At 70.7% G+C, this 15,854-nt stretch overlaps 3 protein-coding genes across 3 annotated transcripts; 1 reads left to right on the top strand and 2 right to left on the bottom strand.

Annotated features, from left to right (window-relative positions):
• Positions 1-43: 43 nt before the first annotated feature.
• NDUFAF3 (NADH:ubiquinone oxidoreductase complex assembly factor 3) lies at positions 44-2,002 on the bottom strand. The gene is made up of 5 exons (XM_086470306.1): positions 1,947-2,002; positions 1,388-1,580; positions 1,231-1,297; positions 802-902; positions 44-598 (listed from the first exon to the last, which is right to left on the bottom strand). Exons 1-5 carry the CDS (start codon positions 2,000-2,002, stop codon positions 503-505), a joined length of 513 nt encoding a protein of 170 aa, XP_086326432.1. The 3' UTR covers positions 44-502.
• Positions 2,003-6,223: 4,221 nt separating this feature from the next.
• DALRD3 (DALR anticodon binding domain containing 3) lies at positions 6,224-10,839 on the top strand. The gene is made up of 13 exons (XM_086470019.1): positions 6,224-6,409; positions 6,546-6,826; positions 6,913-7,193; positions 7,422-7,480; positions 7,585-7,707; positions 8,032-8,102; positions 8,640-8,698; positions 9,053-9,135; positions 9,234-9,357; positions 9,470-9,528; positions 9,635-9,748; positions 9,974-10,042; positions 10,276-10,839. Exons 1-13 carry the CDS (start codon positions 6,239-6,241, stop codon positions 10,393-10,395), a joined length of 1,614 nt encoding a protein of 537 aa, XP_086326145.1. The 5' UTR covers positions 6,224-6,238; the 3' UTR covers positions 10,396-10,839.
• Positions 10,840-11,464: 625 nt separating this feature from the next.
• WDR6 (WD repeat domain 6) lies at positions 11,465-15,840 on the bottom strand. The gene is made up of 6 exons (XM_086470251.1): positions 15,744-15,840; positions 13,242-15,660; positions 12,806-12,901; positions 12,489-12,605; positions 12,172-12,290; positions 11,465-12,055 (listed from the first exon to the last, which is right to left on the bottom strand). Exons 1-6 carry the CDS (start codon positions 15,838-15,840, stop codon positions 11,565-11,567), a joined length of 3,339 nt encoding a protein of 1,112 aa, XP_086326377.1. The 3' UTR covers positions 11,465-11,564.
• Between the last annotated feature and the right edge of the window lie 14 nt (positions 15,841-15,854).

Here is a 15,854-nt window from a genome sequence, read left to right as displayed (position 1 = left end):
CCTCCCCCCGCCCATCACCAGGCCAGCTCCGCAGGGGCAGAGCACGGGCACCGTTGGGTTGTTACAGCCTCGCTCTGCTGTGCATTAACCACCACGCGATTGCTTTGTACTTCCAATTTACATGTATTTAACTTGTGGAGCCCCAAACAGGCCCGGAGGTGCTCGGCTCACCCCACCAGCCTCCGCCCTGCCTCGGGGTGACGGCTTCTTGCTGCCACTGGGCACCACTTCACAGCACAGCAGGGCTGCGGGGCTGCCAGCAATGCTCGCGCCTGGTACCGTGTCCCACAGCCCCCAGCCCGGACTGGGCAGGGAGGCCGAGATGCCAGGGACTTCGGGGCAGAGCCGAGCCCACACGTTTCACAACACCCTCCTGTGTGCAGAGCCACCACCCAGCCAGCGGCTCCGGCAGCGTCTCTCCACCGGGAGCGGTGACACTCGGGGGCTTCGGGCAGGCAAGGGAAGAGCCGCTCGCTCAGCCGGCAGCCGCGGCAGGCAGCACCTACAGCCCCATGGAGGTGCCCCGCGGGGGGATGAGCCCAGCAGCTACCATGCGCTTTTCACTCGTTAGGAAGTTGAAGGTTGCGCAGGCATTTGGCTGTGAAACAGAAAAGGACGAGAGTGAAGCCCCAGTCCCCCGGCAGGAGGTGCAGGCCTTCCCCACGGGGCGCACAACACCCTCCCTCCTGCCCATCCCCGGGCAGGCAGAGCCCTGGGGCACAGCGGGGGGCCTCCCAGTGCCACCACCCCCACTTCACCGGGGCGCTGCCTGCCCACGCCCCTCTGCACACCCCTCCTCACCGTGTCCTGCACCTCCACAGCGATCCCGCATTCCCGCATCTGCTTCAGCATGGCAGGGTGGAGCCGCTCCACCCTGTCTCCTGTGCCCAGCACCAGGATCTCTGCAACCAGGACGTGACCGCAGGCAAGGGTGGGCAGGGCCCCACTCGGCCCAGACCTGCCCTCCCTGCAGGGACCAGCAGCTCCCCCACAGCCTCCCCCAGGGAGCCCCAGTGACCCCTGCTGTGCCCCTCCTGCCCTGCTGTGCCCCTCCAGCTGCTGCAGCAGAGCAGGAGGATGCCAGAGAGCAGCTCCTTCCCCCAAAACGCTGGCAGGGCACTGTGGGGTGGGCTGGAGCAGAGCTGCGCTGGCCCTGGGGGGCAGCTGGGCCCCGGCAGGAGCCAGCTCAGGCAGGCCGTGACAGCGCAGGGCCCCGGCCACCCCACGTACCTATTTGGGGCTCCAGCAGCCGGAATAGCGACAGACTCTCATGCGAGATGTCCCTGTAGGAGCCAACCTGCAGCGACACCGAGGGCACTGAGTGGGGCAAACCCCCCCCCCCCGGGGCGCTGGCCCACAGCCCCCTGCCCCACCACCGGGCACTCACGTTCCACTGGAGGATGGCGCGGGGCAGGACGGCGCAGGGCCCCACCACCACGTCCCCGCTGATGGTGAAGCCGCGGCTGGTGTAGCCCTCGATGAACATGATGTTGGGGGACTCTGGCTCCAGCACGGTCAACCGCGTCCGCTGGTAGAGCTCATCGTCTGCCGGCGTGAGGCGGTGAGCGCGGCACGGCGTCCTGCCGGGACACGGAGCGGCTCGGACGCGTGGGGCCCACGGCCAGCCCCACAGCGAGCCCCACGGGCACCCCACAGTGAGCCCCTCGGCAGCCCCAGAGAGATCCCCATGGCCAGTCCCACAGCGAGCCCCACAGCTCCCTCCTTCCAGCCCCACAGAAATCCCCAAGGCCAGCCCCACGGACACCCCACAGCGATCCCCACAGCCACCCCACAGCTCCCGCCAGCAGTCCCACAGCTCCCCCCACAGCCGCCCCACAGCTCCCCCGGCAGCCCCACGGCCACCGGCCCTGGGGCCACACAACGCTCTCCCCCGGCCAGCCCCAGGGCGACAGCCATGGTGCCGGTCCCGGTCCCGGTCCCCGTACCCGCCCGCCGCCCGCCGCACCGCCGGGCGCAGCAGCCGCAGCGCCGCCACCGCCATGGCCGCGCAGCCACCGGAAGCTCAGAGCGGCCCCGCCCCCTCGCCCCGCCCCGTTCGCGCCCCCTGGCGGCCGTCGCTGGCGCCGCTGACCGGGCTGGGACAGGGACAGCGACACCGGGGGCGGGAGGGGGGGCCGGCCCGGGGTCCCCCGGGGCTCCCACCCCCTGCTGGGAGTGGGCGGCGGGGAGGGACACACACACATACACCCCCCGCCACCACCCGGGACAGGGCCCGCCCCGACCTGGTGCGCCCGGGGCGGGCTGCGGCCGCCGCCGGAGCGAAACCGAAAGCGGCGGCGGGGCGGGGAGCGGCACGGCGGGTGCGGGGCGCCGGGGGCACCGCGGGCTGCGCTGGCCCGGCTCTGCCCCGGCGACGCGGCGGTCCCGCCCGGGGCGCCCCGATCCCCGCCACCGGGAGGGCCGCGGACCGGCCCGGGCTGCTGCACCGGAGGCTGCGGGGCCGGAGGTGAGAGGGGAGCGGGCGGCTCCCGGTCCCGGGTCCCCGCCACCCCGCGGGCGGCCGGGCCGGGCGGCGGGAGGGAACGGGACCGGGGCTCGGCTGCGCTCCCGTCCCGCAGCCGCGGGGCGCCCGCCCGGCCCCGCGCCCGGCCCCGCCGGTGCCCCGAGGCTGCCCCGGGCTGGCACGGCTCCCCGGCCTCCCGCCAGCGGCCCCCGGCACAGCTCTGCTCTGGTGCCGTGCCCCCGGCACGGTGTGCCCCGCCGTGGGGCGGCTGCTGCCAGCCGGGGCTGGGCCCGAGCCCCGACCCGCCGCCGTGACTTCCCTGCCCCGAGCACCGGGTCGGGGTGCCGGGTTCCTCTGCCCGCTCTCCTCCGTGCCACGCTTGGTGGGGCTGGTGGCAGCGGGTGGCAGGGGACTGGGGGCTCTGGGGTGGCGCCCTGGGCTGGGGACCCACGTCCTCCACCCTGTGCCAACCACCAAGCCGGAGCCCTGACACCGCGGGGATCACCGGGAAGCTCCCTGGCGTCGGCAACGGGGACCTTTCCCGCCACCGTGCCCTGCCGTGCCAGGGTGGGGAGGTGTCAGGAATCCCCAGCACCCCACAGACGGGCACCCTCGGTCAACGGCAGGGTCCTGGGCCCCCCCCTCGGCGAGCACGGCGTGGAGCCCGTGGGGTTCCCCACCCAGTTTCACTTCCCCCCCCCCATGGCGGGTGCCCGAGGGGCCTCCTGGCCGGGGGCCCGGCGGCCGAGGGCTGGCGGCGGCGGGAGCCACGCCGTGCCGCAGGTGCCGGGGCGGGTGCCCTCCCCCGGGGGCGGCTCGGGTTTCCGGGCCCCGCCGGGGGCTGCTGGGCTGGCACCAGATGCTCCAGCCCCACCGGGGCTTTGTTCGGAGCTGTTTCCTCTTGGCTCGCCCGCGCCACCCTCCCCTTGGCACCCGGCCCGCGGCGCGGGGGGAGCCCACGGCACAACCCCGGCCTCTGCCAGCACCCCCAGCCACAACCGGCCCGGCTGCGGCTCCCACGCTGCTCCTCCGCCCAGGTCCCTGGTGGTAAGTCGCCCTCTCCCCCTCTCGGCCCACTGGCTGCCCCAGGGTCGGGGTGCCGTGGCGGTAGCCCCCGTGCCCGTCCCTCCACGGCGCCGGCGCGGGCAACGGAATCCCAAAAGCAGCTGTCCCCGCTGCGCCCAGCTGCCCTGGGGTTTCGTTACCCGCGCTCCCGCCCCCGCCTCGCCCCACGCGCCCCCCACCCTGCTGCCTGCCGCCACCCCACGCCAGGCCAGGCGCTGGGTGAGAGCTGCTTGCCCCACTCCAGCCCGTTTTCTGTGGGGCAGCAGGTGGTGGCCATACTGGGAGAAAAGAGTGTTGGGATGGGGGGGGGGGGGATCACCAGTGCCCAGCCTCGGCCCGCACCGGGGCTGGGGGCTCTCCAGCAGTCTCGTGTCCCCAACGGCTAAAAATAGCAGCTGGCTTCCTGGGCGCTAACCGCCGAGGCGAGTGTGCCGAGTGGTGGCCCCGGCTGCTGGCCACGGCGCGGATGTGGCCACCTGCGCTGGGGCGGCGTGGGTCATGAGAGGCTGAGCAAGCTTCCTGCTGCCGCCGGGCTCTCCCTGGCCCCCCGTAGCCCCCACAGGGACAAGCGGTGCCCGGGCAGGATCCATCCCCCGGAGAGAGAGAGAGAGAGAGAGAGAGAGAGAGAGAGAGACGGCTTCGGAATGACACGATCACTCCCGCTGAGCGGGCAGCCAGAGAGCCATCGGGGATGTCGTGTCTGTCCTAAGCTCTTTCGGCACCTCCGAGAGCACCCCCCGGGCCACCGCGCTGCCAGGCCTCATGTGGGCTGCCTGTAGGGACCCCTGGTGCGCTGGGGATGGGGATGGGTCCAGCCTGGACCCCACCCCGAGCGGCAACACCAGGCCCAAGTGTGCTCCCAGCCCGCGCTGGTGCGTGTCCCCCCCGGCCGGCCGGGCAGGGGTCCCAGGTGGCTCCTGCCCTGCGGACAGTCAGCAGTTGGTCTGGTGTGAGCAGCGATTCTCAGATCACCTCTTGGCTGTGGGTGGTGCAGGGAGCACCCCACCGTGGCACGGCCCCACACTGCCGGGGACGGGGACACACGACACGGACACACACAGCCACCCCCTGTCTGGGGGTACACGTCCCCGCTCCTTCCCCGGGGAACCCCAAAACGAGTTGCTGTGTTCCCAGCAGAGCCCACGCAACGGGCCGTGCTGCCAGGATCTGCCCTCACCCTGGCCCCCCCCTCCCGCGCACACAAGCCCCGGAGGAACCGGTTTGGGCCCTGCGGGCAGAGCGGCCCCCCCCGGCCTCGTGGGGAGCGCAGGAAGGGAAGGGCAGGCAGGCAGGGAGGTCCCCAGCTCCCCGGGGACACGTGCTCCCCGCGGGCGAGGGGGGTTCGGCGCTTCCTGGAAACCCGCTCCCCATGGAGCTGGGGGCATGCCGAGCCCGTGCCCCTGTGCCCAGATCAGAGCTGGCTTTGACTGCAGCCCCGGAGGTGAGCAGCAGCCCCGGCTGCCTGCCCTGTTCACTCTCTCGTATCCGTGCTTGAGACACCACCGCCACGGAGGAGCTCAGCTCTGCAGATGTAATCAAGACCACGATGGCACGATCTAATCGTTTCCACCCCCTTTCTCCTGAGGCTGATGAACAGGATGCTTTGCTAATGTGCGGGGCGGGAGGGCAGCTCCTTGCCCCCATCCTTCTTGCTGGGGCCAGCAGAGCAGGCAGAGCTGGGGCAGCGAGGAGGCTCGGAGGAGGGCACGGCAGGGCACCCACCCATAGCTGCTCATTGCCCGTCGCTGCGCAGAGCCCAGCTGCGGCGTCAAACTGCCCCTTGCAGGTGCTGGTGATGCTCCTCAACCATCTTGTCGCACACTGGGGGCCTCGTGGGGGGCGAGGCTGAACTGGTGAGCCTGGGTCTGCCAGTCACTCTGTGCCCGCAGCCAGCATCTGCCTCACGCCTTCTGGCCCGTCCCAAACCAGCACTGCCCAGGGCTGCCAAACCTGCCCCCAGGGCCCCCCGCTGCCCTGCAGGCTCCAGCAGCCCGGGGACAGCTCGGGCCTTGCAGCTGGGCTGTGCCAAGCCAGCAGTCATTGCCCCGGGCAGCCCCTTTCCTCCGCAGCGGCAGCAGCCGCCTGGGCCTGTCTCACCCCGGCACAGCCTCCGGTTGCCAGTGGTTTCGGTTCTGCCCCCCTGCTCCTGCAGGGCCCAAGGACAGGCAGGAGCAGCCCTGAGGGGGCTGAGGAGTGCTGACCCCTCCTCAGCAGCCGCCGGTCCCCAGCCCAGGGGTGCGGGGGGAGCCCCAGCAGCCTGCACTCGGCCCTGGGGGTGATCGCCCCCGTGGCCTCCCCTCAGGGTGCCACCGCGGGCCCTGCCACGGCCAGGCCGTGCTGGGGGGAGACCGTGCCAGGGCCTGTGAGGGGCTGGGCCCACCCCGCAGAGGCCTCAGCGGGAGGGGTGGCACACACACCCGCGGTCCTCGGTCGCCCCGTCCCGGGCTTCCCCAGCCGCCGTGCGGCCCGTCCCGCCACACCCGTCATGGCGGCCCCGCCCTGCCCGCCACGCACATCATGGCGGCCCCACGCACGTTGCCCCCAAGATGGCCGCCCTGCCCCGTCCGACTCGCCCGCGCCCAAGATGGCCGCCAGGGAGCGCTGCGCGCCGCGCCCAACATGGCGGCCGCCTGCGAGACCCGGGGAGGGCGAGCGGGACGGTGATGCCACTTCCGGCGCGCACCGGCGGAAGCGGCGGCCGGGGCTCCCATGGAGACAGGCGAGGGCCGGCCGGGGGTGGCGGCGACGCTGCGGGCGCTGAACGGGGCGCTGGGGCGGCCCGCCCCGCTCTGGGTGAAGGAGAGCGGCGCCCGCAACCTGCGACACCGGGATTTCCTGGCGCCGCGGGCCGCGCTGAGCGCCGCCTTCCCCGGAGGGCAGGTAGGCCGCGGCGACGCGGGTGGGCCGCGGCCGGGGGCGGGGCCTGCGCGGAGATGGGGGGGCGGGCCGTGGGGCGGGGCCTGCGCCGGGCCACGTGCGGGCAGGGGGGCTGACTCCTCGCCTTCTCGCCCCGCAGGTGCCCGCTGACGTCGTGGCGGGCGTGACGTCATTGGGAGGCCCGGGGGTGCTGGCGGTGCGGGGCTGCCAGGAGACCCCGGCGGGGCTGGCGGTGCAGGTGCGGCGCCCCGAGGCCTTCCGGCGCCTGCTGGGGCCCCTGCCCGGCCCGGCCCCCGCGGCGGGGGCGCCGGTGGTGCTGCACTGCCCGGCCCTGCGCGGCCCCGCCGCCGCCCTGCGGCCCCGCCACCTCCGCCCGCTCCTGCTGGCCGACCACCTGGCCCAGCTGCTGCGCGCCCAGGGGTGAGCGCCGCCCCCCCGCCCCGCCGCCGCCGCCACCCCGCCGCCCGGCCCCGCGCTGCCAGCGCCCGCCTCTCCCTCTCTCGCAGGGTCGGAGTCCGTCTGGTCCCCGCCCTCGCCGAGGAGGGGAGCCGGGAGGTCCTGCGGCAGCTCCGCGTCGACTGGCCCTCCGGCGCCGGTGGCTCGGCCTTCCCTGACGCCGTCTCGGCCTTGAAGCGAGCGCTGGGCCGGTCCCCCTGTGCCACAGCGTGTGAGCGGGGGCCGGGCGCAGCCGCGCTGCCCGAGGACGTCATCTGCAAAGTGCACCTGAAGAGCTTCGTGGAGCAGCAGGGCTTGGTGGGCTACGACCCCAATCTAGATGTCCTTCTCGGTGAGCCTCGCGTGTGCAGCAGCTCTAGTGCGACAGTGGGGAGGCGATCAGCTGCAAACAGGCCTGCGTCCTTTTTTACAGAAAACAAGGGGGTTTTAGATCCAAATTGCCTTCTCCTCTTATTCCACTTCAGTCTGGTTGGAGCCAGAACCACAGACCCGGTGGTGCAGGATGGCGGGGGGGTGGCAAACCCTGGTGTCCCGCTCTGAGCGTCCTTCCTTCTTTCAGTGACGGAGGGGAAGCTGCGGTCCCTGGCTGAGCTGCAGCAAGCCGTTCTGCAGTGCGCGGTGAGTAACCCCGCGGCACTGCCTGCCCCTCGCTTTCCAAACTTCCCTTCCGCCCCCTTCTGTCCTGCCGTAGCATTTGAGCTCCCTGCTGTGCCCTGCTGCAGGCTGGAGGCCAGGGGAGCTGCTGCAGCATCGTGCACGTGGTGAGCTGCGAGGAGGAATTCCAGCAGCAGCAGCTGGATCTGCTCTGGAGGATTCTGGATCCAGGAGCCCACACAGCTTTGCAGGTGAGGAACCTCCGACCCTCCTCACTGCGGCCCCCAGCATCCTTGCGCTCAGCCAGCCGCCTTCCATCCCCGCAGCGAGCGCTGAGGCCCGGCTTTGCCCCCTTGTGAGGCCTCCCCTTCCCTTGGCGGCCCCTCCACGCTCTTGGCCAGGTAGTGGAGCAGCCTCTGCCCTTGGGATCTCAGCACTAAAGAAGGGGCAGGAGCAGACTGCGGGGACACAGCTAGAACAAGGCTGGGTTTAGCCCGGTTCTCCTGCACAGCGTTTTGGTGGAGCTTCCGAGTCTTTGACCCCAGCCCAGCCCCATCCTCGCCTGTCTCTTTCAGAAACACCTTGTCTGCGGGCCAGTGAAGGTGACAAACCCCTCATCGCCCATCGGGGCAGACCAGTACTTCCAGTAAGTTGGTGTGTAACAAGGCACGTGCTGCTCTGCTCGCCTGCCAAGGCGCCCTGTGCCCTGCCCGGCCCTGTGGGCACCCAGGCAGCCACACTGCAGCGCTGACCGAGCCGGTGGCACACGGAGAGTTCTCTGCAATCCCTCCGTTCTGCCTTTCCCTGGCCTCGGGGCTGTTTGGAGGACTGGAGGTGCAGAACGGAGGCCACAGGGCCCTCCCCAGTCCCAGCAGCCTCCCCCAGCAGTGCTGCTGCTGGCCCTCTCCGTGCTGCCAGGAGGCTGCCGGCAGGAAAGGCAGCGGCAGGAGCTGGGTGCCGCAGCGGTGCAGGGTGGCATCTCCCTGCCTTCCCACATCAGCGGATGGCCTTGGGGCAGGGGTGGCCCTTCCTCAGCCGAAAGGCAGAGCTTGTGCCCAGCGCAGCGGCTTCCTGCCGCAGCCGGGATGCCCCGAGCAGCCCCAAGGCTGGGGGAGCCCCGGGGCGCTCTCTGGGGCCAGCTCAGCCCAGGGGCGGCGGCTGCGAGTGTCTGTGTTCCTCCCAGGCTCCGAAAGCGCCAGATGTACGAAGCCTCCGTGATGAAGTACGGGGAGCTTGCGCAAGGTGAGGGTTTGCTCTTCGGCTCCACGCGTCGGTGCTGCTCCATCCCCATCTCCACGGTTCCCATGAGTCTCCCCCACTCGCCTCCGAGTCTGCAGCAGTGGGGCTCTCCCCTGCACGGTGCTTCCTCTCCCCTCTGATGGAGCCGGGTGCTGGCCTTCCTCGGGGGAAGGTGTCTAAACTGCCACACGGGGCACCAGCACAGAGCAGCACCTGCAGGTGGGGGCCAGGGCTGGGGAAGTGGGGTGGTCCCCAGCTTCCATCGGAGCCCCGTGGGCCCGGGGGGGGTTCCTACCTGGGTGTTGGTGGGGAGGAAATGGAGTGAGCTGTGCGTGATGCCACCTGCATTCTCCACAGATGAGGCCTGGACTGAGGTGATCGATACCCTGACAGCGGCTGCCATCAGGTTTGAGCTGCTGAGCACTGCTCACCGGAGCCAGGTAGGACAGCGGTTTGCGCAGAGCCGGGGCAGGCAGGTGGGAACAGCGGAGTGGCTCTGTGCTGAGCAGCCTGGACTGCGACTTCTCCCCGCCCTCAGATCACCCTGGACCTGGAGGACAGCAGCATCTCCACGAAGGGAACCAAGAGCGGCGCCTTCGTGATGTACAACTGCGCCCGGTTAGCCACGCTCTTCGACACCTTCCAGCGGGCTGTGGAGCGGGGTGAGCACCAGCCCCGTGACCCTCCTCTCACAGCCACTGCTGGGCTGTTCCTCACACCTGGAGCCACAGGGGCTTCTCCGGGCACAACAACAGTCTCCCACCTCCTTTCCAGGCACGTACCCACCTCTGCCACCAGCGTCAGAACTGAACTTCTCCTGCCTCCGGGAAGAGGTGAGTGCTGAGAAGGGGAATGTGGGGACCTGCATTCCTGCCTCTGGTGATGGATGCTGCTGGCCCAGGAGGATCCAGCCCTCTCCAACACACAATCCTTTCACAGGGCGAATGGCTCCTGCTCTTCAACTATCTCCTGCCCTTCCCTGAAGTCCTGCAGCAGGCAGCACAGCTGCCTGCACCCACCAAGGGGATCCGGATCACAGCCAACACGGAGACAGTAAGTGCCACGTGCCATACCATGGGTGCTGCTCTGACAGTCCCAGCCCAGGGCAAAGCTACGTGCTGACAAGGTGCTGCCCACCAGTAAGTGATGCACTGCAGTAGTGGTGCCGATGGGAGAGACTGCAACACCCCCTGGGGCTGCTCCTGCTGTGCCTGGGGTGGGGAAGGGCCCAGGACCGGCCAGACACCACCGTGCCAGCAGAAGCTCTCTGTCTTGCAGGTCTGCAAGTTCCTGATCCAGCTCAGCATGGATTTCAGCTCTTACTACAACCGCGTCCACATCCTTGGGGTGAGTCAGGTGTCCTGGGCCTGCAGGCTTGTGGCCCTGCAGACCATCCAAGGGCTGGACTGCAGCTGTGGGGCAGCTGTGTTGGGAACGGGCTTTGGGGTGCCAGCAGCGTGATGCTGCACCAGCCCCTCAAGGGTGTGTACACAGGGTGCAGAAGCAGCAGTGCCTCTAGGGTCAGCGTGTCGAGGGGCAACATGGCCACCAGCCCGAACTCACTGCCTTTCTCCCCACAGGAGCCGTTCCCTCACCTCTTTGACCAGATGTTTGCCCGCCTCCAGCTGCTGGGAGCAGTGAGGAATGTGTTCCACAGCGCGCTGGCGACTCTGCACCTCCCTCCTCTCAGCCAGATCTGAGCTGCCATGCCACAGTGTGACAAGCACCAGGACAACATGTCACGACAGGAAGGATGGGGCACGTCCTCCCTGGCAGGGCAAGGGGCTGCCCCATCAGGCCAGGCGTCAGGGCACGCCTCAGCCCCCTGCAGGTTCTTTCCCTCTCAGTGCCTGTGCAAGTTTGAGGGTTTGTCTGTGTGCACCCCGCGGCTGTGCCCAGCGGGGGAGAGGGGTGTGCCCACCCCATCCACACCAGCAGAAGATGCCTGTGGCACCCTGCGAGCCAGGCTGGGAACACTGGGGGAGGCAGCACCAGGGACCAGGCACCAACTGCCTCCCTCAAAGCTGTTTATTGAAGGTTGCTCCATGCTGGCAGGGAGCTCCCGAGGCACCAGGCCCCGATACCAGGGTCCAATACACTTGTTGCTGGACAAATGCTCTGTGTGTCTTCACTGGAACAGAGCACCTTCCCCCATGTGGGGCTGGGGCCACGTGCAGCCGATTGTCCTTCCCTGTGCTCCGATTGTGCTGGTCCGGCAGCTGCACAGGAACAACCCGCTCGGCTTGAGGCAGCGCCAAAGGGCTGCTCTGAGGGGGGGTGGCTGGGCCCAGGCTGGCACAGCACACCTTGGGCTGCCACCCCTCGTCCTGCAGGGTGGTGCTGCAGAGGATTCAGGTCCCCACTCAGCACAGGCCCCAGCACTGCAGGGTCAGGGCTGTCACGAAGGGCCCCATCCCAGGGAGCACAAGGCTGCAGCCTGCCACGTGGCACACCAGTGCCTGACTGATCTTGGCCTCCTGCTGCCCTCCCAGGGCTGGGCACGGTGCTCAGCACCGTCCCAGGCAGGTTCCTCTCTGGGACCTGGGCTGGAAGACTTGGATGTGGGTCCCTCACACCTTAGGGAGGAAGAACTTCTCCTGGGCAGGGTGGGCTGACAGCCCCACTCCTCCTTTAATGCCTGGCAAGCTGCAGGCTTGTCCAGGGCTAGTCACATCCACCTTCTCCCCTGAGACTGCCAGCCTTGAGCACCCCAGGCGTGGCTGTGCTGTCCCCAAAGGAGCCAAGGGCACCCATCTCCTCAAGAAGGGACACATCAGCACACAGGCTGGGACAGGGGCTGCAGTGACAGGCACTGCAGGGTGCCCTCCCCTGGCAGCTGGGGAGCAGGGTGTGCTCCACACCTGCCTCGTTACTGGGGAGCCTCTGGCGGAGGGGGCTCAGGGGGGGCTGTGCCATGCAGCATCTCCAGGCCCTGCCCGCAGAGCACACAGCAGTACCGCAGCTCCCCCCCGGCCTCTGCCACCTCCCAGCAGTCCAGATCGGCCAGGTCAGGCACGTGGAAGAAGGTGGTGCTGAGGGCATCCAGCCCTGCCGGGCCCCAGCGCCACAGCGTGAGGCGCTGGTCCACCGAGGCGGAGAGCAGCAGGTCCGGCCGCAGCACCCGGATCCCCGTCACGTGTGCGGCGTGGGCGCAGGGCCGGGCTGCCCGCTCCAGGACACGCAGGCAGGTCCCCGCTGTGGCCTCTCCCCCGCCCAGGGCCACCTGCAGCAGACAGACGTGGATGGAGCCGTCGTCACTGCCGCTGGCCACCAGGTACTGTCCCTCCGGTGTCTCACGGATGTGGAGGCTGTTCACGCCGCAGCTGTGGGCCGTGATGGTGAGCAGCGGGGTGCCCAGGGCTGGGAAGACAGGCTCGGTCAGGACAGCAATGCTCACCTTGGTCAGAGGGAGCAGAAGAGCCGCCAGCGTGGCCTCCCTTGCGAGGCAGAGCTGAGCCGCCGGCAGCTGCACCCACCCAGGGGCTGCATCTCTCCCTCTGCTTGGTGCAAGGTGTCCACTGCATCCGTGATGGGTCTGGTGATGTCCCAGAAGGCGACGCTGCCATCGGTGGCTGCGCTGCACAGGAGGCGCCTCCTAGAAGGAAGGTATTGGGGGAGCCTCTGGCCGCAGCCCTACAACCCTGACGGTCACCACCCGAGAGCTGGGGAAGCGGCAGAACAGCCCCCGTGGACGGATTTCTCCCTTCCCTCTGCTCGCTGAGCTGCCATCCCTGCGAGGAAGAACGCTTCTCCGCAGAGCCCCGTTGGCTGCAGCACAGCGTTCAGGGCTCACCTCTCCCCTCCTGCCCATGTGTGCAGGAACGCCTCCACCTTCAGCACGCAGCGCTGGTGGTGAAATGACTCCGCCACCAGCACCAGCTTCCGGGCGGCCTCCAGCAGCCCAAAGACCCTAGGACAGAGCAGAGGGTAGTTGGCCATGGGAGAAGGGGGCTCCCGGCACATCTGCCCCGACTGCCCACCATGTGCTGTCCTGTTCCTGGCTCACAACCGGCCACGTCCATGGCAGCAGCCCCCCTTGTGGAGCCTGCTCTGCTCCCGTCGCCAGCCCCAGCTCCGTTCACCCCGCCAGGCCTCACAGCGGCTCCTCACCGGACTGATCCATCGCTGCAGGCGGCAGCCAGGAACTTCCAGGGTGTCGGCAGCTGCTCAGTGCTGGTCCCGGGCACAACCGAGAGGGACATGTACCTGCAGCAAACAGACAACGCTCACTGACGCCTCGGTGATACCTGCAGCCCCAGCGAGGTGAGTGGCCCAGCAGAGCAGCCTGAGCCCAGCGCGGGACACAGCTCCGAGCACTCAGAGGAGGCACGAGGAAAGACCGAGCCTTTCCCTAAGCCCAAAAGCCTCTCCAGGCCCAGCCACTGGGCACAGGGCACCAGGTGTGCGTGCATGAAGCCACACTGGCTCCTTCTGCCTCAGCTGAGCCGCACAGAGCGGGTATCCCAGTGGAGGCCAGCACAGCCCCCAGCACCCTCCTGGACCACGGTCACTACTAACCCTGCCTTGGGCAGTCCCTGAGCATCACCTCGTCTCTGGGTCCATCTTGACAAGCTTGTGCCTGTTTTTCTTCCGCTCCCAGTGCTCGTCCAGCCGGTGGGAAGCCACATGGATGACCTGGCAGGCCACGGAGCTCTCGGAGTCTGGGTCCCCGTCACACAGCAACCGGTAGCACTCGATCTGCGCCCGGCCACCCGCAGAGAAGAGCAGGGCAGACAAGCCCTCATCACTGAAGCCCTCATCACCAGGTCCCGTGGGGCCAACCAGCGCCAGCGCCCTCACGCTGGAGATGTGGTCGCTGAGCCGGGCAAGGGGCGCTGCCTGCTGGGATTGCTTGCTGAGAGCCAGGACACAGGCCGTGGTGTCCTCGCTGCCGGTGACAAAGATGTCCAGAGTGGTGTGGTCGGGCACCTCCACTGCCCCCAGGCGCCGCACGCAGGTGATCTCCCGCCCGTGCAGGGACGCCAGGAGCACCTGCTGCTCACAGGGCTGGGCCTCGCGGTGGTACAGCATCACATCCCCGCACTTGATGAAGGCGAAGCCCTCGGCCGAGGAGCTGCTGCAGTAACTCCAGGAGCGGTGCCCCCCGCCACAGGGGATGCAGTGGAGGTTCTCGCCGGTCCTGCTGCTCCACACCACAAAGTTGTCAGCGTGAAAGCCCAGCACCAGCAGGTCCCCATCTGGGGCGAAGCGCAGCTCCTCGATCCACTGCAGCCCTTTGCAGGGCCTGTGCTTCCGCAGGACCTCCAGCTGCTGGCCCCGCAGGTGGAGCTGGCGGTAGACGCCATCCCGGCCGGTACTGTAAATGTAGCCCCCGTGGCAGGTCACCGAGGTAACCCCCGTCTTCCCGTGGAGCCCGAAGAGCACGGACAGCGGGGCCTCAAGGGGAAGAGCCCCTCTGTGCAACAAGCAAGAAGGCCCCGACTCGCTGCCGGAGTCCTTGCTGATCGGGTCTGCGCCGCCATCGGCGACGCCGGTGCTTTCCGCAGCCCACCCTGCAGAGCTGCTGCAAGGGAAGAGAAGGAGGGAGCCCCGGCGGTCCCCGCAGACCAGGAGCCCTCCCTGGGGCAGGAAGGCCGCACAGGTGTGCCAGCGCTGCTTGCAGAGGGGCAGCAGGTACCGTCCCATGAGCCGCACCCAGGGGGCCTGCCCAGGGCGGTGGGCGACGTCCAGCCAGAGCATCTCCCCGTCGGGCCCGGAGGCCAGGAGGGCAGCGGAGCTGGGGGGCAAGCCGGGGCGGGGGGCCCAGCCCAGCCCGCGCACGGCCCCCTCAAACAGCCTCAGCCCGGCGGCAGCCCCAGGGCAGCCCAGGGCGAAGAGGAGGAGGCGCCCGTCGCCGCCGGCCAGGGCGCAGAGCGCCTCGTCCCCGCCGGCCAGGGGTGCAGCCGCCAGCACCCCGCGGGGCCCCCCGGCGGCGGGGGGCAGCACCGGCTCCCAGCGCCCCGCTGCCGCCTCGTAGGCCGCCAGCCCGCCCGCCTCGTCCAACGCCAGCACCCGCCGCGGCCCCGCCAGCAGCACGGCTCGCGGCCGCCCCGGGGCCCCCAGCGCCGCCGTCACCGGCGCCGCGTCCGGGGCCTCCCGCCGGGGCCGCCAGAGCCGGACGCCGCCGTCGTCGCCGCCCGTGGCGATACAGCCGCCGGCGGGACGCAGGGCCAGGGCGCGGAGGGCTCCGCGGTGCCCCCGCCGCGCCCGCCGCACGCCGCCGCCGCCGTCCCACTCCAGGCAGGCGCCGTCTTCTCCAGCGCTCACCGGGCGCGACCCCCGCAGCGCCACGGCGGCCACCCGCGCCCCGTGCCCGTAGCACACCAGCAGGCAGGAGCCGTCCCCGTCGCCGTCCCCGCCGCCCAGCTCGCCCACGGCCCAGAGCCGGACGCTGCGGTCCTCGGAGGCGGAGGCGAGCAGCCCCCGCGGCGCCGCGTAGCAGAGCGCCAGCACCGCGCCCCGGTGCCCGCACAGCCGCCGCCGCGGGGCTGCCGCCGCCGCCGCCCGCCACACCGCCACGGTCCCCGCCGCCGTACCGGCCGCCAGCGCCAGCCGCTCCCAGCCCGTCCCCGCCAGCGCGGCGCAGCGCAGCGCCCCGGCCCCGCCGCAGCTCGCCCGCCGCAGCCAGCGCCCGCCGCCCCGCCACTCGTACAGCGCCACGGTCCCGCCGCCCAGCGCCAGCGCCAGCCGCCCGCCCGCTGCCCACCGCGCCTCCCACACCCGCGCCCCCAGCTCCCGCGCCGCCCCGCCGCCGCACGCCACCAGCCGCGCCTCGCCGCGCCGCACCGCCAGCACCGCCAGCCAGCGCCCGCCGAAGACCGCCACCCGCACCGCCGCCCCGCCGCCGGTGCCGGGCTCGGCCCGCAGCCCCTGCACGCTGGCCTCACGCAGCACGCTCCGCCGGCCCGCCGCCGCCGCCGGCCTGCCGCCGCTCAGCCGGAACGCCACCACCTCCGGGCCCGTGCCTGCGGGACACCGCGTCAGCAGCCGCCGCCGCCGGCCCCGCCGCCCGCGCCCCCTCCCCCCGCGGCCCCGTCCCGCCGCTCACCCGCCAGCAGCACGTCCCCCGCGAACTCCAGCGCCGTCACCGGCGCCACCAGCGACACCGACTCCATCTTGGCCCCGCCGCTCCGCCCGCCGCTCATTGGCCGGGCCCCGC

The sequence above is a fragment of the Leptosomus discolor genome, chromosome 9 (assembly GCF_034619465.1).
Source record: "Leptosomus discolor isolate bLepDis1 chromosome 9, bLepDis1.hap2, whole genome shotgun sequence".
In the NCBI taxonomy this organism is placed as follows: domain Eukaryota; kingdom Metazoa; phylum Chordata; class Aves; order Leptosomiformes; family Leptosomidae; genus Leptosomus; species Leptosomus discolor.
This window is presented reverse-complemented; position numbering and strand designations above follow the sequence as displayed.